Consider the following 27,539-nt stretch of genomic DNA (forward strand, 5'->3'; position numbering starts at 1 on the left):
AAAGGACTCCAAGATGATGCCAACACAAGTGCAAAGACAAACTCTTCAAACTTAATGAAATAAACAAATATCAATACAAGTCCATGGAGACAAAACGATCTTAAAACAAAAGGTAGATTGCAACACAATCAAATAAGCTAACCAATTAAACACAAAAACAAATTACGAAGCATACATCTTCATGAGCACAGCTCAGCTCAGCCAGGCATGGTCAGAGCATAGAGATTCTTAGCCTCTAATGGAAGTAGTACAGGATTAGAAGAAAGATTTTTGGCTTGCTGGAAACTAAGCTTCACAATGGTATGTGTTCTGCGTGTATTTGTATGCTTGTGCACCTCCTTGCTGCTCTGGGAGCCTTTTGAAATATTCTATTTATTGGAATACGATTGAAACAGAAAATATTTGCGCAGATAGATGTGCTGTTGCTGCACATGTATAAGAAAGCAAGAAAGATAAAGTGAAGCAGCCGATAATAGAGTGGGTTTTGAAAGCCACAGTGAGAGATCAAATGAACATACCTAGCTTTTAATAAATATGAATATATTATTATAACGCTTCTGAAAGAAAATTCATTAACAGGACTTTACTGTGTTCCCATACAGTTTCAATAGTGGACATGGGCAATACAAACTTCATTATCATACTAAGCCAATAAAACTTGGTTCCAGATTTTAGGCCTTGGCTACAATATCGCTTGTAGCTCTGTCTTTGGCCTCTGAATTTCTACAAGTTGGGTAATGAGTGATCATATAAAGAAGCATTAGCACTCACTGAAATCAGAGTCATAATTACTTGGATGCACGCTTTTAAACTATTTTCCTATTGTATTTTGTCCAGAAGTGACATTAGCAACCTGAGTTATTTCCTACCTTCTTCACTACTGAATCCCTCAGCGTTCCTTATTCTTTTTTTCATCCTTTTACCTTGCTCTCTGGTATTTTCTCCTATGGAAGTCGGTCTACCCTCTCAACTGTGACACCATCCTGCAACTTCATTGGAAAGCAGGCCCATATAAAATGTGAAGTTCATTTATTGCAATGTGAATTTACAAAGATATAAAAGGGCAATACAGTACACCAGCACAAATTTGGTGAAATAAATACTGGCAGTTTAATATGGAATATAAATGGTAATAAATTCTCTATATTAGATGCAGGTACTGGGTATATTAAACAACATTAAATAAGTATCTTAACAATTTTTAAAGCATTTTGACTGCCCTGCAAAGCTGTAACAAACAGAAAAAGAATGTACTTCTAAACAACTGGAGCATCCCAACTTGAAATGATTTGGGACCAGCTCTTCTCCAGATAAAATCTTAGTAACACAAAATTCAAGGCTGGATTCAGCAGAAGCCATAAAAGCTTTCAGAACAATGAGAAGTTAATATTTTGCATGTTAAAAAAATGCATTTTTTTTTTGAAAACTCTGTTTTCTGTAATATTCCTAAGATAAAAGTATCTTTTGATTCCTATTTCCACTTTCTTAACATTCCCTCACAAAGGATGCAAAGGATACAAAGCAGCACTTCCTAGACCTACACAGGGAGCAATCTGTGTACTTCTGTAGCCATTCTGCTACTGTATATCAAATTTATAGCAAACATTTGCTAAGCCTCACATTTAAACTAAAAGTACTATAGGAGGGACAGATACACGTTCTTAAAAACTAATGAAATACCTCAAACCCCTTTTGGAGTCACGACCATCACCATCACAAAGGATTCAGCCTGGGACCCCTTCTATTTGTTGCTCCTGTTTAAATTGCCAATTAGAAAGTGTCAGAGTGGTGGATTTTGTGCTGGCTCCACTTGTCTGCCTGAACCTGGATCGAAGCTACCATACCATTTCATGCAGGCAAGCTAGCAGCTGATAGATGGCAATGACTGTCAATCATTGTCAAAAAAGGTTGTGTCTATTTATTTATTCTGTAATTCTTTTAGGCACAGTTAACTGCACACACCTCTTCTCAGAGCACATTGTGGTTATGTAAAACTATGAAACTGAGGGCATACAGGACAAGCACTGCCCTCTACACAGAACTCATTGGAAGGCAACCAAGAACATAATCAGTATGCCTGAAATGAAAAATGTCTGCTAATAAAAGGTGAGACTGGGAAAAGGATAAGGAAATTTATAACAAAGGCATTTTAAGGTACTGAGCCAAAGAGGTGGGAATTGCTGGAGAGGAACAGTGCCAAAGACAGCCTTGTCTCAGCATCAAAATGATGCCTCCACCCACTGCGAGGGGGAGATGTGAGTGACAGGCCAGAGCTGCTGCAGCAGCAGCACATCCGTAAGTTGGCACACACAGACACACACAGAGAAAACAAAAACTAACCCACCCAGAAACAGATACTGAGAAAGAAGCTGAACAATTTGGATTTTGTCAGCCGCAAGAAATGATGCGAGGTATGTGTGGGTGACAAGTCATGCAGGCATTATTTCCAAAGAAAAGAACAATTCATTGTTTATTTATTTTTTACTTGTGCCATGCAAGTGAAGAGACACGCTAGGATTATGAACACAAGGAATGTTTGCCAATAAAGTTATTTCTCTAATTTCTGTTTTCTCTCTAACCGACTACTTCTCTGCCCTCCCCTGCACTCAGTCTGTCACAGCGGACAGTACCATCATTCGATTCTCCATGCCGCTCAGGTTCATAATCTGGGTGTTATTTTTGATTCATCGGTTCCCTTGCCTCACAGCCAAATTTTGACAAAGTCCTACAGATTTCATCTGCATCGTATCTGTTTGTCAGAATTTTGGCCTTAGCTTTCAGCAAATAAAATCCACATCAAACAAAAATCTTTTTCTCCATCATGGATAAATTCAGTCTTCTACACTCATGTCTGTGTTTAACACTGCTGCATAAACCCCATTAATTTAGCCTTTAGCCCTGTGACTCCTCTTTCCCAGTCCTGTTCCAGGTTTTTCCTCTTATCACAGGAACAGAAATGCCATGTCCCAGCTTTGTCTGTAGGTTTGTTTCGCCCCAGACTGCTCGCTGCTAGAATCTGACTTCCACCTCTTTGGGACCTACAATATTGCCACCACTCATTTTGAAAGCTAAAGCTCAAAACAGCTCTTTCCTATGCTCTGCCTCCTTTGAAGGCACCATCTTCCCTGGATCACCTCATGATATTAGGTACTTGACCCGTTACCACCCTTTAAAACTCCCTTTTTTACCACAGCATTTCCCCAAACTAACAACAGTTACAATGCTCTTATGTTTATAATACCACCTACACCATTTGTTTCCTTGTATCTCCACCTATGTCAATTAGTTCCCATTTATTCCCTTTTAACTTGCATTGACGTGGTAAATTCTTGGAGGTAGACACTACTTTAATCTATTGCTTTTATAACACTAACCACGATAGATTAGTTTGAAGGAGTAGCACAATCTATGCATAAACACTTCTGTGAAGCAAAATGGCATTCTTCATACGTGACTGTTCCTCTCCCTCTTTTCTCTGATAAACCAAACCTTATGGGTACCATCACATTTAATCCAACCTACCTTTCTTGTCTATGATCTTTTATTCCAAAACTTTGCAGTGGTTCCCTTGAATAATGCACCCCCATTCGCCCTGAGGGCCCGACGTACTGCCTGACCAGGGGTCCCACATTTTCTGTCAGGCCATGTGCAGGACAGGCAAACCAGAGGGGCTATGCAAGACAAGCTCTCACCTTTCCCTTCAAAGTCCAGTGACCTTCTGCTTTCTTGCACTATTTTCAGCTCCTATAATTTCTAGCCAAGTGATGAAGACAAATACTGTTTCCCTTAAACACAGAGAGAAAATACTGTCTGCTACACATTATCAGCATGTGTCTGCCGCGTGCTCTGCAACAATGATCCGAGTATGGAATTATTCAGAAAAATGCACTCTGCAGTTCATGTTTTCCCCACTGTGAGCTCTTCCAGAACCTCATGGCACCGGACATTCATTCTGGACATGGTACTAAGAATAGTTTCAAGCAGCGTATTCACTAAAAAAAATAAAAATCCTTTATGCACTTAAGGATTTTATCGCCCAAGCAGTAAGGCTCTGAATAACCTCAGAGCAAAAACAGTTTCAAACAACTGAAATTTGCATGAGAAAATTCTGCTGTAGCAGCTGAGAGGAAGAAAACATTGCTTTTTCTAACAATTATACCTTACTTACCTAATAATTGAAGACTTTTAATATTTTTATACAGAGATTAACAGTACACACATAACAAAGAAGATGACAATAGTGGGAACTCTTATCATGGTGTGGGCAATCATCAGAAACAGCAAATCCATTAAAATAAATTTTAAAAAAGACTACACTTTACAGCTTAGCAACTATTTCAAACTAAATAGATGTTGCAAAAGAAATAAAAAGAAATTTTAAAAACCTACCCTTCTTTTTATACTTATTAAAGTGGCGCCGTCCTTTGCCAGTAAGCCAAAAACAAACAGAATGAAAATAAAATAATGAAAAACCCACACAAGGAGAACAGGAAAAGAAACTGAGTATAACATAAATCTGAATCATTAGAGTTAAAAGAAGATTAAAGAGTCAACTGATCAAACAAGGTTTCAAAAATCTAAAAGCCTTGAATCTATTTAGATTAAAATATTAAACATGTTTCTTTTTGCATCACATAATTAACTAACAGTATCTGCTAAATGGCAACTGACAAGCTACTTAACTCATATTTTTCCTTCTTTTACAAATCAGACACCATTTCTTAACAGGCTATGCTCATTGTATCAACAGAGAAATCCCATGCCATGGTACATTGTTTCACCTTTTCAGTTTTGCTAAATATGGTTATGATGCAAAACTAGTATTTTAAAATACAAAATCAAAAGTGGCTCTGAGCACATTTTCAAAAGAGTATATGCTAGTGTCTTTGGAAGTCTTTTTGTTAATGGAAGGGAAGAGTTACATGCCCTCCAAAATACCATGAGATGAAATCAAATTACAGCCAAATCTGAGTCACTTCTGGGAACCCAACTCATTGCAACACTGAACTCTACAAATGGTGAAAAGCAGGATATGAAGGATTCCTGCCTGCAGATTTACCACAAGACTGCGCAATTACAAGACCAAAATATTACCAGACATAAACACTGGGAACACTAAGAAGGACATCTTGATATACTTGTGTGGGTATGTCATGGAAGTCACAGAAAAACAGAGATGTATATAAAAAAGTGGCAACACAAAACTAACAATCATAGCTGCAAGCCCGATTCTTTAATCAATCCTTGGTCTTAGCATCCCTTCTTATCAATGACTTCTATAGCTATTTCTGCACAGGAGGTTACTCACAGTGCAGTTCAATTCCAAGCAAATTTTCCACTGACTTTAACCATGCACTCTTTCTTTATCAGGATACATCTCTACCCATAGAGTTATCTTTTGATTATGAGATTTTCCTTTTCTTTAAATGCCATATTTTAACCACATGAGATTAAAACGTATTACCTTTCTTGTGTGTTAGATGAAATTCTTAATTAGGTTAAACTCCACATGATTTCAAAGTGAATCCTGTCTGAGCAAGAATGAAGTAAATCTGTTGAGACTGGCTACCTGAGAATAACTTGTTTCCACAGATAAGGGTGAGAATTAAAGCTCCAAGTATTTGGCGGGAGCGTTTGGCAGGGTGAAATGTCCTCTAGTTCAATCAAGGCATGAAAGTGTATTTTAGCCCATGCGTTGGGCCAAAAGTTCAGCGCTTTCTAATCATTTTCATGGTACTTTCCTGGAGCTAATGGATCTCAAGCCCAATCTGTGCTCTCTCATATATTTCCTTCATTTTAAGCTTTCAGAACTACATGGATCAAGTAAAGTAACAGAAGGAGTACCCATGCACTGGAGTACCTGTGCACTGTCTGTGAAGTGAGCAGATGATTCCCCTCAAGATTCACTGCCTCTGATACCCTCAAAATCATCCTTGCAAACAGTGATTTAATAGTACAAAGGATCACACCTCACATCTCTCAAACTTGGGTTTTACCCAGCATGAAGTTCTCAGGCTACTCTGTTATTGCATGAATCAAGTTCTGTGAGATATGTGAGGAGCTTGCTCACTTCTTCTCCGCATTTCCCTATTTGAATCTTGCCTTGCATTATTTTACAGTGGAGAACTGAGGTATTGAAAGATGTGTTGCTAGGGAAATAATAATAAAAAAAAATCAGATGGAAAGAAAAATAATTATCTTTCCATACATGTGACAGTTTAAATAGAAACTTAACATTACAGTAAATATATAGTACATGAGTCCAAACATCTAATATGCTGGAATAGATTTAATTTCTATCTCATTTTATTGTGTTTTATCATTCTTTCAATCCCCAATTTTGATTGCTATCTCCTGAAACTGCTCTCACATGTAATCAGCATTCAAGTAAGCTGAAAAACCTGTGGCCATGGGTAACAGTGCCCATGACATTGGTGAGGCACACTGCCTTTACACACTAACTCAGCCCCATGCTTCTGGGTATGCCTTACAGTGTCTAAGATGTGCAGCTCTGTGCTTGTATATATACATGAGAATTCTGCCAATATACCCATTTTATCATTTTATGTAGTTTTTCAAGCTTCTTTGTTCTTTAGAAATACTATGATGTTTGACAAAGAAACGGTAAGACAGGTGAAAGAAGCTTCCACAAAACCTACTTTTGAGGGTAGAGAGACAACATACAAAGGACAAGGCAGGAAGCAGAGGGAAATTTCTCAGGGGCTGTTAGAAGCCTGACAGAGTTTGACAAGTACCCTATTAAAAGGTATCTGATGTAGCCTGAACAGACTATCTCCTAGCACAAAGACAGAATACAGCGTTACACAGAGGTTCAGTACACAATGCAGGATTGCTCCACAACTCAAAATGCAAATGAGCTGATTTAATGACCATGTATGTGTAAAGAGTGGCAGTGAAGCACACAGTCATTACATGCATACTTTCACAGGTTAACACCACAGAAATGCATATAGCTGTCAGTGTGTATTTATAGCACACATTATCACACCATTTCCTTTGTGATATACAGATGTCTTCTCTATATATTTGCCAACCATCATAATTTCTCATGTAATCAAACAACATGCACTCTTTATTTGAAGCAGTCTTTCAATTGAGTAGGGCTAGTGCTGAGATAGCATTAACTTCCCATGGCCCTTGGGATCTCTTTATTTTTTCCCCTACTGGGACACTTCTAGGAGCCAAATACAGAGATACAAAATAGAAATGACTCTCCAGTATGGGTCTAGCAGCTATTCAAGGAGCACTTGGTAGCCAGGCACAGGTATGGTGGGTCCCACCCTGCTACACCATTGAAAGAGGTGGGGCCACAATGAACTGTCCTCAGAACTGGATCATGATCTAAGAAAAAATGAGCACCCTTCTAAGGCCCTTCAAGGCATTTTAACCGCTTTCAAATGCCATACTCTTGGAACACTAACAACTCTATCCCTGTGGAAAACAACTGTAAACAAGTAATAACTATAAGGGGCCTAAACCTCACATAAACTAAGGAAACAAATCGCAAAATGTTATAACTGTGCTCAGGAACATCTGGGAATTCAAGCAAGTCATTGATTTTAGACACCATATGTGCTACTAACTGTATAAACTAAAAAGGTCTTCCTTCATGAATCTTCCCTGTATGACAGCTATCCCAAACTCTCTGAAAAAAATTGTAAACACATACTGCCAATCCACAGATGTCTTTTGAAGTTCTGTGAAATCCTTGATAATCACAAATCTCTGAATTTTAGTAGTTAAAATTTACAATCAAAACTCAATATAAGGTATATTTTAAGACTCTGTCAAGTCCTACTTACTTGCCTAAATAAAAGGTGAACTTCCTTTGGTGAGGAGCAATTGCATATGCAACAAAGCTACTGTGAACTAGAAGCGTGGCTTATCCAAGACAGAATATATATTACACTCTATTAACGAGATAATCAGTCTTTTATTACAGACCAATTCATGCTTATCAGAAAGCACTGATAATTCATCCACTTTTACAGAAAATAAATCTTTTCTGCCACTTCTGCCTTCTACATTTGACAAAAAAGTTGTAGCTAGGCAAGCACATCAGCAATGTGGCAATATTTCCACCTGATCATATTTCACTAAGAAAAAAAAGAGTATTGATCTATTTGAACCTAGCTTGGACCCATGCTAACTAGCAGGTGCTGTAGATCCATACATCTCAAACACACGCTGTGGTTATTTGTAAACACAAAGAAAACAATACCTTTAGCACAATCTGCTCCGTGAAATCCTGGAAAACAGTGGCAGACACCAGACACACATTCACCATTCCCATGACAATTGCGCGGACAGTCTTGCACTGAATCTGAAATACAAGCATCACGGGTATATTAGTTGGCTCCTAGGTTGCAAGTTATTTGCCTAGTTTTTCTTTAATTTTGTCTTCAATGTTTATAAGAACAACAGCTAATATTATTAACGCCACAGAGTTCAGGTGAAGTGGAAAGTTACCAAGATCTCTAGCAGCACGAGTAACTGTAGAGATGTAGTGATAGCCTACAAGTCATATACCAAACCTTCTAGCAACATTAGCACTCAAATCTACTGATAACACCCAAACCCTTTGTTCAAACAGGTAGACAAAACTGTTTCTTATGACCTTTATAACTATATTTGAACTCATGTTATGTATAAAACATAATGCTTCGACAGGGAAGTTGACAATCTTCCTCTTGCAATTTGACTTTGATCTTGCACAATGACTTTTCCACGTGGAACTGATTATTCCAAGGAGTGTAACTTTTTCTTCTACAGACTGAAAGCTTCATTAAGAAAGTTGACAGAAACATCTGCTGTACCTGACAAAGAGTAGCTCTTTTGCTATGGCAAATAGTATTTATCCCCCCGTCCCCCTCCCCCCAATCTAAAAAAAAAAAAAGTACAAAAGGATGAAGAGGTCTGTAAAACCAGAGAGCAACATTTAACTCTGGAGTTAAAGTAACTGACTGAAATGCTGAAGACTTCCATAGTCTGTGAAGTATAAGCACACCAGCCTGATGATAAAATTTCAGCTGTACCAAGCTATTTGCTTTTTTCCCTAATTTCTGTTATTATTTGGCTGACACAGTGTACTACTTTGCATAATATAAAGTGGAAATGAAACATCAATTTTGAAATTAATGCTTAGAATTCTATTCTATATGAAGGCTGCTGAATTTGAGAGGAACATATTTTCAACACTGAATTATTGGAAGAAAAATATAATCGTAATGTTGTAATTTCTCACTGTTACTCCCTGTTGTTGTAGGACCTATGGTCCTAAACTAAATGACTCTGTCAGTCCCAGACACCAACAAATAGCATCTACAGAACATGGAAGATAAATTTTGGATTTGGAACTAGTAGCACCATACAGAGTATTCTTCTGTCCAATTAAACTGAAAAGAGGAAAAGGAGTCAAGCCCAACTTCATATCTAATTTAACAGTTGCAAACACTAAGTAAATAATAATAATAAAACCTACAGAAAAATTTTAAAAGATGCCATTCACTTGGCCTCTTGAAATGATTCATGTAAATAATGAAAAGAAAAACTGTGATGTGAAATGGTCAAAAATATCGACTTATCTCATGAAGAAATGCGTCTATAGATTTATTCATTATTTTGCTTCACGGCTCACAAAAGGATGTTCTTTGTATTCAAACCATGGTAAATTAACTATTGCCTGTGAGTTAACATCATTTGTGTTATTCTTTCTCCTCTCCCACATCAGAAAAACTTTCAGCTCTCTCAGATCCTTTGATTAGGAAATATCTGATACTGGGTGTGTGTAGAAGAACCTCTTAACTGGATAAAACACTGTATTTTTCTCTATATTTCAGTCCAATTACTACTATTGCACTATCATATAGTCTACCTGACTATTAGACCTTTGAAACTCCTGAAAGCTGTAGACAGGGCAGGCCTTTTAAGGACACCTTATCATACCTGATGATTTTCTAAGAAGCACAGTAGGGGAATACCAAGATAAAAGCTCAAATGTTGATGTTTTTGGAGAGGCAGAAAATGCCTTCTATGGACTAATTCATAAATCTATACATAAATAGGCACAGCACCTAGTAACTCTCAAAAACACATATGAGCTAGGGAAACAAAAAACAGTGTCTCACCTTAATTGAGGTTAACAGAAACAATTATATCCATACTTAGTGACACGATATTGGCTATCCTCTTACACCCTTTAGGACATAAGCCTACAAACTTTGTAGTGATGTAAAAGAAGAATTAAGCTTTAAAACATTAATCATGCAAGGCTGGAAAAGACTTCCAATTATTTTTCATCAGACTTACAAACTCAGTTTGAATTTTTGGAATTTTTCTTTTTCTATACTAATGGAAATTACAGATTTACAAAATGCAATGCCATTTAATCCAAGCAGCCAGGATGGAATAGCATGTAGCCCATCTAGTAGTTTTTGATGCCACTGTGACAAGACAATCACCAAAGCTCATCAAGTACTTTAACAAATCTTCTGATTAAGATTGGAGAGCATGCTCAGCGTGGCTTTCAACTAAATGGAACCCTATTCTAACAAAACTGCAGGCTTCTCAGATCACAGACTGGATGCTCTTCTGCTCTTGTTCCATCATGTTGAGATGACGGCCCACCATTAGGTGAGTAGCAAGCTGGAAGACTGCTTATAGCTAATTAACAGAATGAAGTCATCTCTGGGGTGACTGCAAGCAACCCCATGCACAGGTGTCCGTTTCTTGTACCGTCTTTCCACAAAGACTAAGCACCTCTCCTGTTGGATACTATTCCCCTCAGGTGTAAAGCAGGTTCTCTGGAGAAGCAAATAGGTATAAAAATGACAGAGATAAGGGAGAGGAATATTAACTGGGGAATGCTTCAGTCCAGGCTGAACTTATCTGACCATCTTGTTTCCCAGAACTAACCTCAAGAACTATAGGAATGGTAAAATCTTAGAAGAGAAATCAGGAAATTAAAATCAAAACCCCTTTAACAGACTTTTTGAGAGTAGTGTTAAGAAACAATTGCGTAACAACATATGGACAAAAAGACTGAATGCTGAAGACTGTATTTTGACTTCAATCACGGAAAGGTATCAATGAGAGGAAAAACGTTCAGCTTGTGGTGATACCTACCCAAAATAACTGTACTGAAAGAGACCACTTCTTTGTCCTTGCCGTCATTGTAAAATGCCAGGTGCCACAAACCCACATCCAAGTACTGAACAAACACAGCCTCATTCTGAACGAGGGTCTGAATACTTCGACGTTCCCGTGGGGACTCCACCACACTCCATTTCTCTTTCCCATCCAAGCGCTCCATGAAATCATACTGCAAAGTAGAAAAAAAAAGAGAAAAAAAAAAAAAGAAAACAAACAAAACCCCAAAGAGACCTGAATACAGAATGATATTTATGATATTTCAGCTCAAAATCTAACACCATGTGCTGTATTAAAAAAAAAAAGTCATAAAATGGAATTTCTAAAAGATGTAACAAAGTAAAACTACTATTTACTGAATTTCCATTGAACATATATATGCTGTGACTTATCCTTTTTTAAACAGTGACACAGAATTATGTATCTTTTCTCTGCATAGGTGATCAAAACTGTACAAGCAGTATTTCTTGACAGGCTGAGTTTTGAGAGATCAGATGAAATCATTGCTTTGACCCATCACAAAATTTTAGGTTTCTGTACAGCTTTCAAAGCTGGAAACCTTCAACTTAGGAGAGAGACATCCTCTCCTAAGCAATCACCTACAATAAATTACTGTTGCACGCAGTACAGACGTCTCAGATGTACCTCGAGACATATAATTGATTGGACACCCGCAGAACGCAAAACCAAACAGGAACAGCACAAACAAGGAACACATCTGTCTAACATAAAGTAACTTCGTACTCAATAAAAAGACACTGTAGAAATGGTACATCACAGAGCAGCTTGCTTACCTGAGTTGGTATGTAGAACGGTCAGGAGGTAAGTAGGATACAAAAACCAGAGGGAGCATGGAAAGGAATAACACAAATCAGGTGGCTGAAGGAATTGAACTTCTATTAAGGAAAATGGAGAATTTCTGTTTGGATGCTTTCCAAGTAAGGTAGAACATTACATTAATCTTTGGAAAAGGGATCAAACAGAGCAAGTGATTATTTAGAGTATAAGAGGGATGGCACCATTAATGGCATGAAACTAAAAAAAGGAAGAAAGAAATTTAAGATGAATGTCAGATAAGCTTCCCATCTATTAAGCTCAGTAATAGCCTCCCAGTGGAGATGCCACTGCATCACACAATTAAACAAGGCTGGAAGAAATATTGGTTAATCTACAATAGGGAATAACTCTGCATAGCAAAGCAGCTGGACTATATGTCCTAGCAGGCTTTTTTCCCTTCTGCCTTTAATGTCTTTGATTCTAGAGCTCTCAAGCTGATGTTATGCTCAACTTACAGCTCTCATAGGCCCTATCTAAGGGCAGTCCTTAAGAAACAACAAAAACAATATATCTAATTTTTTGATAGCTGTATAACAAGTCCCCTGTGAAAATACATCTTACTTTAGACGTATTTATCTATCAAGGAGCAGACAGATGCCTAAAGAAAGATGTATGTGTTCAATTAAATACTGTAACAGTATGTGCTTGCTGGCCAGTGGTTTCATTGCATTCCCGTTATCACTAGCACATATTTGCTAGCCCCACATTTGTGACAGCTCTAAGAAAGCCTACACCTTCCCTCAATTTCAGTGGAAAAAACAAACCACCATTTTGCATCTTACAGAGACCAAACATCTGAAAGGGCTGTCTTGTAAACTGAATTCCACTCCTTAGCAGCGAGTCCTAGAAAATAATACACGATACGCAATAAAATAATGAAGATTTTCCCTTTTGCTAGCAGAGACAGACAGATGGACTGATTTAATGTATTAGTGACTTACTACACAGCTTTTTCAAACTGGGTTACTAAAGCTGACCTTCCTGTTTGAAATTTTGTAGCAGTTATAATATGAGCCACAGAGCCTATGATACACTTGGCTGTACATCATAGGGAAAAGGATGGAGGTACTACTGGCTTCCTTTTAAATACATGGTGCTATGACACCAATATGGTGTCATAGCAGCCACAAATGAAATCCAAGACAGAGTAGGAATTTCAGCCCATGAGTACTGATGTTGAAGGATATTGCCACAGTAAGTGCATTATTCCTTTAATCATGGGAAAAGGTAAGAAGTGAAACGAAAAGTTTCACCAAATTTTAAATATCTAACTGCCATTCATCAAGCCCTTTTTGCACAAAGGATTTCCACAAAAGAAGGTAATTTAGGTAATTAGTGCATTTAAGCCAATGCACACCAGAGATTTAGAGAATTCTGGCTTGTCAGTAACTCTCAGAGCATCAGAGGTGCCAAACACACATGTATCTCTCTCTTAAATCAATGACATTTGGAAATATTACTAAAACCTACTGTCTAACAGTCAGAGGTTAAGGACAGACTCATCACCTCCTTGGGAAACGTTATTACTTGGGCAACATCTTGGGAAAAAGAAATCTTGCTCTTCAGAACAATCGTTCACAAAGGGTCAGCTAAGGAAGCAGCAATAAAAGCTGACATTTCTCACTGGCAACATGCTGTTCATCTCTGCTTGTGCTGGCAGGTTCCTCTGCCTCCCCTCTGTTTGATGCTGATTCTGCCTCATATAGTAGAGAAGGCTCAGCAGTTGGCAAGATCGAAGGGGAATAGTAAGTACTCAGGCTGAAACTGCCTGAAGTAGTTTTAGCTACAGAATCTCTTTTCACAATGACAGGTATGACCCAGGGAAAACAGGTCCCTTGGCATGGCTCCCCATAAGGCTACACTTTTAACTACACTCTATAGAGGCTGGTATTACCCATCCTTAATTAAACCGTGAAGAACTATGTCATGTTCAGGCAAAAGTGTAATGACTAAACATCAGTAAGCTTACGACTTGTGAATTACCAGTGCAAGCTGATATAGAATATAACAATAAATGCTTATCCCTCTTTGGATTACTCAGTGCTGAAGGACAAAAAGAAGGAAGATAATGCAGTGGTTCCCTGGGTGTACAAACCTTAATGTGTCAGCAAATACTGGGTATATGTAACCAAAAATCTGAAATCCCTGACCAATTGGTTACTGAGGAGGTACTGTGACTTCATAACTGGATTAGATTTCTTCACACAGTTGGCTGGTTCATCATTTTGCTCCTTGCTGTCCCACTGGTTTTCTGATTTACCCCACTTGCATGATTAATTACCGTTGTATAACGCTGTGCCAGAAATACCATTCTTGCTTTAAAGCTACTCATTCACAAACATGTACAGACAAGAAGACCCATCTAAGAAACGAATGTAAGTACTTTCATGATCTTTAAAAAAACTGCATAGTGGCTTCTTAATCTAACAAAACAACTGCTAAGGAAGAGCAAACTAGATCACATGTACCAGGGAATGAATCTAGTCAGCAATCAAACTATGTCTCTGAAGTAATTTGGAAGATTCATTGACATTTTTATTTATTTATTTTACTATCCTTTATATTTTGTGGCTTCATACAGAAAGTCACACAAAAATGACAAAATCTTCCCATAAACAAAATGCACAAAAATCACAAATGACTGCATTTTCAGAGTTCAGTTTTGGAGGGGGCAGTACTTACACGATTAAAGTTCCACAGAAAGAGCTGACCTGCCAGTTTACTTCTCCAAATCCCAAATTCCCATTTTCCATTACTTTATTTATTTTACTACACAGCATACCAAAACATACTTTTACTTACAAACTTAAATTTCATGCTAAATTCTCTCTGGCCAATTTGTTTTTATAATTTCTCCCTTCAGTGCTTCCTATCTTCCTCTGATGCATTTTATTCACAATCTAATAAGGATTTTCTTTTTCCAGTAACCACGGGGAGTCAGAAAAACAGTTTGGGAACTTTACATGTATATGCTAGTGACTACACTGCAAAACGACATCCATATAGCACAGGTCTACTGAGAACTGCTGCCTACAGGAAGTGAATTAGTTGTGAAAGCACAGTGAAGCAAACAGAGATTGCAGGGGTCAAGAGTGGGAACACAATCTATGTGACCTTTATTTTTTTTCTTACATTTGAAACTACTTGCATGCCGCCATAAAATCTCTAACCGTCTTTGAAATTAGAAACTGAAAAGAAAGATTTCTGAGAGCTCTTGTCTTAATAATGGATGTATCTTCAAACGGAGGAAAAAAAAATAAAAAATACCCCCCTGAAACATCTGATACCCACTGCAACAGTCAAGCAATTTGTTTTAATGTCTAAATGTGCGTCTTGAATGTGACACAGCAGAAGCAGCACAATGAAGCACAGTGTTCACTGTAACAGCACCATCACATAGCTTTGAGGTGACCAGAGCACTGAGGAATGTGCTTCAGCAGCAGCCAAAAAGCCAGGAAACACTGAGCTTCCCCAGATATTCAAGCTGTTTCAAGCAAAGACAGTCCTACATAGAAATGGTTTTCATTTTGATATGAAAAGTTTATGAATATAAAAGACTCTGCTGGAAATTAAGGCAAAACAACTCCAGGCATTGCCTTCTCCAGGTATTATAGGGATGTTTCTATACGGTTACTTTAATTCAGGCATCATTTGGAATATTCAAACAATGTGTAGTAACATCATATTTGCTGTAATCTCTGCAGAGTCACTTCATGCTGCACAGATTGGAGGAATTTTACTTGAAAGCAATGTACTTCTGTTTCTAGTTTGCCTGCCACTCAAAAGTGCATTTTTACCTCTCCTCTAGAGCTCCATTCCCTATACACATGGCACACAACTCCGCTTCTAGAGAAGTTTACAGCTACATCAGTTTGACTGACTAAGCCAGGCATTTGGAATATTTGCTAAGCAATAATACAGAGAAGGTTAAATCTCAGCAGGGCCCACAGACAGGAACCGCATCTTGTTGTCTCAGGTTAATCATGTACTTAATTTGCTGATTATTGACTTGTTCCCACAAAGGATTTTGCTTGGCTTGACATATCAGCTCTGATCAGTGATGAGCTGCCAAGTGAAGTTGTTCACTGCAATACAGCTCATGTCCCTAACTTGCAAAACCAAGGATTTCAAACTTCAGGTTTAGAATATTGTCTGGTGTCAACTTCAGACTATTTTCATTCACACAAACCCACTCTGCTTCTTTCTGTCAGAACCAGCCTTCTTTTCCCCAACTTCAGTGTGTAACTGCTTGCATTGCTTTTTCCTAAAATTATTTCTCTTGGCAGCAGTTTGGTTGGATTTTGATACAGCAATCTTATGCTGCATTACCCCATTGAAAAGTGCCGAGACCCTGCACAAATACGGGGAAGTAATCCTGCAGATTATACTGATGGATTTCATTAGCTCCAGCTAGGGATGAGGGATGGAATTGCTTCCACTAAATAAAGACTGAAAAAGAGGTTCTCCAAGGAGGAAACAGTAGGAAACAGAGTTGATATTTCTAATAATTTAATTTAACAGAAAGGTTTTTAAATCTATATCCAATGCACGCAATGTCTAGTGAAGGAAGAAGAACTCTGCTTGATCATAGCCTCTCAGATGAGAACATCATAATGAAACCTAGAACCAATACAGCTGATCACAGTGCAATAGAAACTAAAGTTCATTTTCAATTTCAGAAAATATCTTGTACTACCAGTTACTTCCAGGTGGATTTCTTATAGGAGATACAGGCATACCTCCATCATATGAAAGTCAGACAATTATAATTAACTTGCAATTACAGAAAACCTTGACAATCATTTTGGAGTTTTGGTTGAGCCATTTTCACTTCATAATTTATACTTTTGTTTGTTTTCCTCAACTAAATTCCTTTTTTTTTTTTTTTTTCTTCCATGGTGGAATGATATGGAAAGAGAGTGCAAAAATTCTGAATTAAATGAATTAATGCTCAGTGAATTATGCTGTTAACCTCACCGGTACAGCCAAAGATCCACAGACAGAACCTCACCCCCAAGACAAGATATTGAAATGCAAGTGCCAAAATCAAAACACTCTCAAGAAAGGCCCCAGCCTTGGAACATATTCTCTGTGGATATCTTCTACAATGCATGGATATCTGAAAATGACTTAAAATTATTCAGCAATCCATTACAATTTTCCCATCCTACCTAATTATTGTACGGAACTTCAGGATGTTGTATGCTAGCCCCTAGCTATACAGAAAAATAACCTCTTATCATTCCTCCTTGATTTGTGGTCTGCTGGTCTTTATTTCTTACCAGTCAGATATATTTGGGTATCAGATATATAAAGATACTCAGTAACTCAAAGAACGCTTCATAACAGTGTACAAGAAGTCAATGGATTTTGGATAATCATAAAGCTACCTGTTCACAAATTCTTAAAAGTAGAGGTCACAAACCCTTGTAAATCCCTTCTCTCATTTTACCCAAATCAGCCTAAAGATTTTGTTATTCTTGCCTATAGGCTGAACCAAAGAACATGATCCAATGCACACTAGTTCCACAAATTTACTTCACACTGGGAAACAGATCCAAAACTCAGTTACATACGTGTACTTTCCACAGAAAGTTCATTGCTTCACTCTTTGTACCATGAGTTTGTGCCTGTACATGGACACAGTTCACTCAGGGCTGGTATCTCTTGCAGGCACTATGAACATACTTTCTCTGTATGGCAACACAATTGTGTTGAAGCCTCTCTGCTTTTAGCTGAACCTTTTATGTAATTGCAGTCTGCTTCCCAAATGAAAACATAGCATCAGTTCTTTGCAAATCAGGGCAAGGCATCTATCTATCAATGTTAAACAAGGGTGTCCCAAAAGGGAGCCTGGAGTTCTACATTTGATCTTTGGAATTCATATCCTAAATAAAGCATGTAAGTTTAGGTGGCAATTTTTGAATGAAGAACTGATTTTCAGCAGCAAGGATATGTGTAAAGGAAGGGTTCCTTTCCAAAAGCTGGTTCCTATTTCTCCTTCCCTTGCTCTCTAAAGAATGGAGGCTCTTTCCTTTTAGTATGTGTAACTGCAAAATATTATTTCTCATTACACTTCTAATCTAAGTAAACAAGATTCTTCCCATTCACATTAAAAACTTCCAATACGTTATTTTTTCTCTCTGTAAAATAAAATGTCTACATATTCTTACAACAAAACTCCAAACACCACTGAACAACCTATAAGAAAACAATACATAAATTTGGCCCTACTAAATTTAAAACTATCTTTACCAACAGCCCTTAGCTCAGTACTGCAGGGTTACTGGAAAAAAAAAAAAAAAGTGCTGTTGCTGAGCTTTCAATTCTGTAGCTGGTTAGAAATAAAGAACTGTGGTTCCCAAGAGAAAGACTTGCTCAATGTCTAAATGACACATTATACCTTAATACCGCCTTTGAGGGAAGAGTAGTAAAATAAAATCCTTCCAGACATGACCACTGCATTTTGTCCTCTAATATGGCTGGGTAGCAGTGATGCCAAAGTTTTTTGCATGCCCACCAAATGCCATTTCACCAGGATGTGGAGTTTGAAAGTTCTATGAAGTAAACCCAGAAAATTATGTGTTATCATATCTAGCTGTACATTCATTCCAGCTGTATACCATGCTTCGATGCTGTGAATTTGACCATCTCCATTCATCATTTTTGACTGGTGCATAACTGGATCAGTCCACTGCAACTGATGCCACAAATTCCTCAGAGATTTAAAACCTCGAGTGCCAAATTGAAAGTTATTTTAAAAGCCTAACCAGCAAGAACATCATCCTTGGTTATTTCTCTCATCGATGTTCTGTTAGGGTATGTAATAATCTAGAAATCTTAATACCAGGGCAAATATCACAAATTAAGTAATTCCCAGCATACTGCACAGAATCCCTAAACTTAAGCTCCATAAGCTCAAACATAAATGTAATATAGATTCTCCAAACTTCTGCATTTTCACATTTAAAAGTAAGAAATACATCGATAAAGTACCTGGGCATGAGATGGTGGGAGTCCTCTTCTTATATAAACACCAAAAAGAGCATCCTTCCCTAAGGATATGTTGAACTTCAGGAACTGTGGCTGGCTGATATGGATCTGAGACCGCCAAAAGACTCCAGGGGGCACTTCCTGGGTGACCTTGCGGCCAACTTCTGTTTCTCCACTATCTATGCTGCTATTCCTAGTTACCCATGGTCCTATAAAATGAAAAACAAACAAGTGAGATAACTGCTCTTAATACAGGCATTCTTAGCAGTGATATTGAAGATGAATATCTGTAGCAATGATGCTGTTTATATAAAACTGTGACTTTCTTATTCTGATGCAATTTGTTTGCTGTTTCAAACAGTATGTAAGAATTTGTTCCATATATATAAAGAAAGGTAGCTTTGACCCTTTTTCTGTGGAGCACCTGAAATCTTCCAATCCCTCCAAGCTTTGAATGCCATGACTACATGACTACAATCTCTTTACTGATCAAATACAGTAACAGTTGAGTCAAACAAGCACATACAAATTTTCTTGTGCTCTTTTCAGCTGAACCTTCTACGCAACACACACATGCATATATAAATATCAAAAAGGTGAACTGAAGTTATAATTTCAATCTGAATGAACTGATTGCAAATATTCATTACTATTGCTCTATATAGTAAAGTAGTCCAATAAGCTCTGAGTCATAGACGAGAGTTTACTGAAGAAATGAAATGCACAGAAAAGGATTTAGAGGACAGTGTCTGTACTCCAAAATGCACCTTCTCACTCTTTTAAGAAAGTTAGTACATCTCAAGTTGCTCCTTTTAAGTTCTCTCTGCCTGAAACAGAGAGACTGTCTACACGTCTCCCTCTTCCCACGCAGATTTGCTGGGTTGGTTAAAATCCATCATTTGATGGTTCTTCCTAATACATTATAGAAGTCAAGACACGAGGCCCTTCTGGCTGAGCACTCTGGCTTCCAGCCCATGAAATAGCCTTTAAAACACCCTGCAAATCTCTTCTGTTTGGCAGCTGAACAGGATGGTTCTTAGGCTACACATAATTTACATATGGAGTATTTCCCAGCTACAGTATAGAGTAATGTTTGATTATGTCTTCTGATTATGTTCAGAAAAACATAGAAATTTCTGCTACCATCACAGAAGTCTGAAGCTATCATGACAATCTCACCGTGTGTATGTTAACACACACTGGATGGTACTGATACCTATAATACAACTTGACAGTATTTGTTAAAAGCTCAACTGTTTCCTTCGTATTTTTGTTATGGTGTAATGTTATTTTCAATCAGTGGTGAGTTACTGCTGAAATGTTTTCCAGCACTGTATGAATGTAACAGGATGGCTCAGAATGACACATAATTCCAGCAGGTAAATACACAATAACTTTTCTGTCTTGACTATCTTTAATTGAGAGCTGCAATAGCATGGTTTCAATTTTAGATTCCAAATTATCTGCATTAGCAGCACTTACACTTGTACATAATGAAACAGATATTATGTTGGCAGTGTCTTGAAATGGTAAAAGAATGCTCTGAATACCAACTGCTGTACAGGTTTTGGTAAGTTGTTTTTTTTTTTTCCTTTTTCTATGCTAATGGCTCTACAAAAACATTATGGCACTGACAAAAATGAAGAAGCTGCAAAGACAGGCTGCAAAGAAAGGAGAAATGGTTGAGAATGTCAAGCAAGATGCCCTTAGAGCTGCACAAGAACTGCAGACACATCAACCAGAGTCAAGCATGTAATGTTTCATGAAAACTACATGATTTTATTTCTAATTGATTACTACAACAGAGGATATTTCAAAGTCCCTACCTCTGTGAAGTCAGGCACCATCACACGAGAATTTAAATTACTCCATACCTATGTGGGTAGGAAAACAGATGCAGAACACACGAAAGCACCTGTTGAAGGCTGCACTGGGATCACTTACGGAACGGGAAGTCAAACTGAAAGTTGAAGCTCCTTCTTCTCCTTTCAGTACATCACTCTACTACACATCACGTTTCTAAGTCATAGCAATATTTTTTTTTCCCATGCTCTTGAAATGTGTTCTGTAAATTATTTCTTTGGAAGCAGACTGTACATACTTAAATGAACATCAGCTGTATGTAATCTGTGAACAGACTCCTTGACTCATTCTAAAGAATTTCGTTCTTCAGGAGCAATAAATTCACAGTGAAAGAGAAACATTCAAAGAAAAAGCTATTTCCAGGAAGTATTACAGTAGGCATTATTATTATTATAAAAGCTGTATAAGAAATAAAGGTGAGAAGATTAGTACACTAGTGCCTCTTCCAGTATTCTCTGTCCACTCACCAATGAATTATCTGAATTATATATTTTTCAATTTGCTCAATTTCATGACTACATCAAAGCTGCCTCGGTCCACCAAAGTTGGTGCAAATCTTTGAGAAGCAGAATAGTGAAATCAGCAGATGTAATCTACTTCTCAAAGCACCGCGTAAAATGGATGTGAATCTGTAGCCCAGATCTGTTCCACATTAGTAACCACCCCTTCTAAGAGCAAATTTTAGTAAAATGAATGCTCGTTACACCACCTCAAAATTGACATGGTATTGAATGACCTTGTGCATATATCTGATTTACAGATTTTTGACTCAAGCCTTTTTTTTTTTTTTTTTTCTACATCAAATAGAGATTAATACTGCATATTGCTTCAGCCATTAGACCTCACTTTTATCCAAGTGCAAAAAGCTCTCCGAGCATGCACCAGTAATACCACCATCGTCTCTGCTGGAGTTTATGGCTTCACTGGCTGTTAAAGCAGCCCCAAAACACCACCATTAACTTTTGCTAACAATATTGCTTTGAAGTCAACTGAATATATATTCCCTAGAGTTACTTGGCAAATAAATTGAATTCCTACCCCTATTAAAAGGCAGATCTTCAACAGAGGCTCAAGCTTTAGTACTTCTGGATGAACATAGCCTTAGTCTCCTTTGTTTTTCCAACATTCTGTTTTGTAAAGCTGAGAAAGGTGTCTGTAGTAATATGTAACCCTCTAATACATCAAGCTAAAAACAGAATATTCCAACCTTCAAGAAAACCAGCATTACAGTCCTACTACTTCAGTGCACACCTCATAGGTAAACAACCTACCAAATATCAAACTTTCCCCTAAAACCATTAGGGGACCCATTTTTGTATTTTCTCATTGAAATTATGAAATTACTATCTTAAAATTTGGTGAGAACAGCAGATAAGGCACACGAATTTATTTAATCAACCTAAAAACATGATTCAGGTTACTAACACTGAAATAACCCAGTTCAATTCGGAATTATTTTAGGAAGCATCTCCCCATAGACGTACTTTTCTTGCTGTAGTACATAAATGACCTATTTTCCAGTTCTACAAACCACTCCTAGAATATGGCTCAGGAAACTCTGCTTAGGAAAAGAATTGTGACAGCTAGAGAAGTTCAATGCAGTAGAGGATTTTAAGAGTGAGTTAGATGAGCATCAAGTGATAGATGTGTGATCAAGACATACTTAACATAAATGACCCCTTATCTTTAAGTCTTTATTTTTTCTAGTATGGCATCTCTCTGCTCTGCACCCATGCCATGTGTATGAGAAACTTGGCTGCTGCCTTGTCTCTGGCATGTGAAAGGGTCCCTTATTTTTAGTTTCCAGAATGTAACACATCTTGTTTCTATGGCTCTAAGTTATAATGCTGAAGTAACATGACTTAGAAATGCTTTAAGTCCTGCTAAAATAGGAGTTTTATGTTTTTGACTAACTTCTTGTAAAGATTTAAGTCCAGGAAGCCAGAAGAGCTCTAAAGACTATTCATTAGTGAATTATATTCTCATAACTTCATGCTGAATTACTCTCCCATTATGATAAAACACAGAACCTGGAAGAGCATCTTGGTACTGCTCCTTGCTTTGTCACAGCCAATGCACCTGAGCTGTTCATGATCTCTATGTTCTCAGGTGATTATTTGTAAAACAGAAATATTAATAATGATTTATTAAAAGCTCTCACCTTGAAGAGAAATGCAGAGCAGTCACATAAAAAATACTACAGGAAGGGTCTCGACACTGACCTCTTTGATGTTCCTTCCTCCACAAGTTAGAAATACAGAAATGAAATGCAAAGTATGTACACGTATGAAAACTGAATCAATTCTCAGACAACAGGCTTAAATTTACTTTAACTTAAAAAGCAGAACACCTAGCTTTATACTTCCAATAGTTGTTTTTTTTTTTTTTTTTTTTTTTTTTTTTTTTTTCCTCCACTAACAGCTTCACCTATAAACTTTGTCTCTAGAGACTCCTAAAGTAAACTTCTCTTATAGCTTCATTCTGTCTTCACCTCTTAATGCAGCGAATGCATCTTTCCACCTGATTCACTCCCTCCAGGTATTTTTGGAACCTTTTCCATTTTGATGGACCACTGCAGATCACATTCAAAGACCATAAACTGCAGTTAAGTGAAGTTACAGATGTGACAAACTGACAAATCTGGGAAGAAAGACTAATCCAAAGAACTCATACTACTGTGAGCAAATAAAACGCAAAACCATTACTTCTGCTGTGGGTGGCTGTCTTTGAGTTTTGTTTGTTTATCTCATAACCCTATGGATACTTGATTCCCCCCCATGATTTCCTCTCTATAAACATCTGCAAAAGAGAGTTTTAAAAGCATACTTCTTCTTTTTACCCAGGGGAGCCATTTCAATCTCTCAGTCAAACATATATTTATCAACTAAATAACACTTACTCATTTAAACTGCTGTGTTATTTACCCAGTTGAATTACTATTTTGGCATATACATTTGAAAAGACTGTTTTAGCACTCGAGTATATTTGCCTTTGAAGCTATCAGGCAGGCAATACATGACAACAGCAAGGCAAACTCCCCCACTTGTCAGCTGGCCTCATCTTGGAGCTGGGGTCAGCTTCAAGGTGGCAGCTGGTCCAACATGCCCACTCAGCCTTTCATTTAAATAACATCAAGCAGTGTCAGCTATGCTGGCAGAACTGTATCTACACTGAAACCAGATACACTTGGTATTAGAGATTCCTCTCCCATACCATAGTCAAAATTAAAAAATAAAAATTAAATCTGGCTACCACCAGTGTTATACTACAGACATTCCACTGAAACAGCAATTAACTTCAGCACTTTGACGATGCGCCTAGCAGTGCTGACTGTAAAGCGTCTTGATACCATGCTGGAAAAATACCTACCTGAAGAGCCATCCCAATGGACTGGACCCATAATGAACTACCAAGATCAGCTGTACAACCACAAATTAAATACAAGGCATAAATATCACAATTATTGGTTAAAGATCATTCTCCTTCACTTTTTTTTTCCTGTACCTCTCAGTTTCTTATAGATCTGTGCTGCAGACACAGCTTTCTTTATCTTTTGATCTAACGTAACAGTCTGTTGTTATATAGTTATGAATTTTCACAATTGACTGAGAATTCCAAAGAAATTTATGACATAGCTGTGTAAAGAAAGCCATTTAATAGAAAAAAAAAAAATACAATCCACTGACTTTTGGAAACAAAACAAACAAAAAACCAACAACAACCAAAGCACAATAATTACAATTGTTTTCAATGACTATTTTTTTTCTTGGGTAAATTTTCTTGGGTAAATTTTTTTCTTGGGTAAATGTTCATTTATATAATCAGGCATTTCTTGTTATTTCAGAAAGGAAAATAATTAAAAATAAATAATTAAAAAAAAAAGTAGAAAATGTCTTTTCTGTACACATTTCTCCAGCTGAAAATTCAGTGTTATGCACTATTATCTCACTTATCAATCCCTCCATGGACTTCAAAATATCTACTACTAATACCTAAGTGCCCTAGTACCAAAGTGAAACACAGGTACTTTTTTGAAATGTGTAAAGTAGATTGACTGCTGATACAAAACAAATTCCCAGAGCTATAATAAAGTAAAAAGCCAGGAAATGAGGGTCTGTAGAAGCTGCTATGACACATCTTGAACTTCAGTTATGCTGAGGATGCTGAGGTAATAATGAGCTCTATTTAGTGAAGTGAGGAGAAAGGAAGCTTCTGAATTTGTATGAGCTTTCACAGGTCCAGCAAAACAGCTTCTGAAACAAAATCCATGTCTCAGGTTTGTCAGCCAATATTCCATCACATTTCTATTGTGGTGAAAAGAAAGAAATTCTGCAAAGGGACCATCAGCTTAAGACCACTGCTCTGGCTCAGCTGCAGTCAAACAATCTGACCCTGCAAGTGGAATTAAAATACATGTTTCTTTATGACCTGGACACACCTAAAAATGTAGCCACATTTTCACATTCCTGTGGATATGCTTCACAGGATTCGCTGTTTTCAGAAACAAAAGTGAACGAGAATTGAAATGAAATTGAGAACTGTTAGTTCACAGCATTTAACAAAGAACAAATACATACCAGCATGGATTTCTGCATCATCTCTGATGCTATATGCAGTTCACTAAGTAGCTTTGAACACAGCAATTCATACTATTGCTATCAACACAGTCACAGTAAGTTAAAATACCTCCTCCTCTGTTCTAATGAACTTAGACAAATACTTGGCTCCTGCTAAGACAGCCTTGAAGGACCCTGGTGTATTGTCAGAAGACCACAGCTGCCACCCTTCATAGGGTCCATATTTCTATTTCTGCTTGCTAACATGTTAATTAAGAGCTACATTACATTAGCCACATAACTACTTAATAAGATTAATCCACCTGGAAAATGATGGCATGTCTTGATTAAATTGAATGAACATAACGGAAGTGACATTTAAAATACATTGATTGTTATTACATTTTGATCATCTGTTTCAAGGCGTCTGAAAGGAAATAGTTGAAAAAAGAGTCGCGTTGCTTACATTATTAATGAGGTTTCAGGACTTTTTTTTTTTTTTTTTTTTTTTTTTGTAATGTTTTTATCAACACACCACTGAAGTCCCTCCATTTGGTCCTGAGTCCTTACACCACCTGATGAGAATGACTTGGTTTCCAGGTTTCAGCATCAGTGTTCCTGGCATTCAAGTCAGGGCCTAATCTATCTGCACCTGAACCCCAGCTCATCAATATGTAAGAGTGGCAACTATTCCCATTTAATGTATTTCTTATTCCTTTAATGCTGTCTGTCTACTGCTTTGATAATAAAGTATCTGAACCATTAGAAAAACATTGCTGTGTGCAAACTGAAGTGTGACTAGGAACTGCAGCAACAGGAAGAGGGAAAGACACCCCTTTCTCAACGTAATTTGGACAGCACTGAAGACAATCTTTACAGCTTCACAATGGCTGCAGAGTCCATATCTATGCAAAGCAAATTTCTGCCACATTAGTAGAATTCCATATTTCCCCTCCCTAAATTGAATGGATTTTAGGCATTCATCTCAAGCAAGTAATTTTAAACCATCCTCAGCAAATAGTGTAAAATTTAACTCCAAATTTAAATTTCTTCATTTTATTACTGCCATTACATATGCTGAATTAGATAACTGGAAACTAGTATTTTTCATTAACTGTAATTGTATTTTTGAAATCCACATGCTGTGATAGACTTAGTAAAGATCTCATAAGCTGAGCACGAACCTGGATCAAGCTGGCTGGTCCAAAGAGACACATGCACTAGATTATGTGAGTATCAGAACACGCATTCAAATCTACCTTTTCCAATTAATCATTGTATTTATAGTAACCAGAATGATCTTTCAGATCCACAATCCGTGCCTATAATTGTCTTTGGTGTCTTTTCAAACGCTAGTTTCTAGGATCAAAGACCACAATATTTACTGTGCTTTTCAGCTTTGTGAAACCTTCATTTAATGAATCATTAAGTTTAAAAATAGCAAATCAATTTTTATTTATTTTATTATTTTTTTAAGTAGCAGAAAATCTGCTGAATTTGTGAAAACACCAAGGAAAATATGTCAAACAAAAAAGAAAAATCTCTACACTGAAGTATTCTTTACTCAGGTTTGCAGCTGGAGCTAGTTTGGATATTTTCACGTGAATAGCACTTTATCTTAGGTGTCCTCTGAAATGATTAAAGTTGACTTTTATAGTATATTCTGTCAATTAGAAAGGAAACTGCACATAGCTAGTCACATATTTTATGGAAATATGTGTCTACCCTACTACATAACTTTAAATTTAGAATACAGTCTTGGCATACACTAACATAAATTAGGCATCTAAAAACTCCGTAAGGTCATCTAGTTCACTTGTTTGTGAACAAACAGTTATTCCCAAACATGCTCTTATTCTTTTTCCTCATCTAGATTTATTACGCCAAAATTCTCATACTATCCTTATGTAACTGTATCAGACAAATGGGCTTCAATCTTGGATATTATTTTTTTTAATATCATTATTTATCTCATCCCTGTAGCAATTCCACGGCAGTGCCAACTTTTGTTTTTATAATGCACTATGAAGGAATCCGACCTTGCCACTTTTATTAAGAAATGAAATTTTATTTACTCTTGCCAATTAATATAAATCTCTAGTTCAGCACAACTTTGAGAGG

The 27,539-nt window shown here is 37.2% G+C and overlaps 1 protein-coding gene across 9 annotated transcripts in view; it reads right to left on the reverse strand.

Annotated features, from left to right (window-relative positions):
• The window catches only part of TENM2 (teneurin transmembrane protein 2), a 1,369,797-nt gene that overhangs the window by 97,048 nt on the left and 1,245,210 nt on the right, over window positions 1-27,539 (reverse strand). For 8 of the 9 annotated variants that reach the window (XM_084535365.1, XM_084535362.1, XM_084535363.1 and 5 more), the window contains 3 exons: window positions 19,003-19,208; window positions 11,146-11,341; window positions 8,243-8,344 (listed from right to left, as the gene is read on the reverse strand). In XM_084535365.1, coding sequence (XP_084391491.1) covers window positions 8,243-8,344; window positions 11,146-11,341; window positions 19,003-19,208 — 504 coding nt within the window. Of the gene's footprint in view, window positions 1-8,242; window positions 8,345-11,145; window positions 11,342-11,963; window positions 12,084-19,002; window positions 19,209-27,539 lie in introns of those variants that run through there. The other variant, XM_084535370.1, reaches the window with a different exon arrangement.

This window comes from Aythya ferina, assembly GCF_964211825.1.
Source record: "Aythya ferina genome assembly, chromosome: 14".
Lineage (NCBI taxonomy): Eukaryota > Metazoa > Chordata > Aves > Anseriformes > Anatidae > Aythya > Aythya ferina.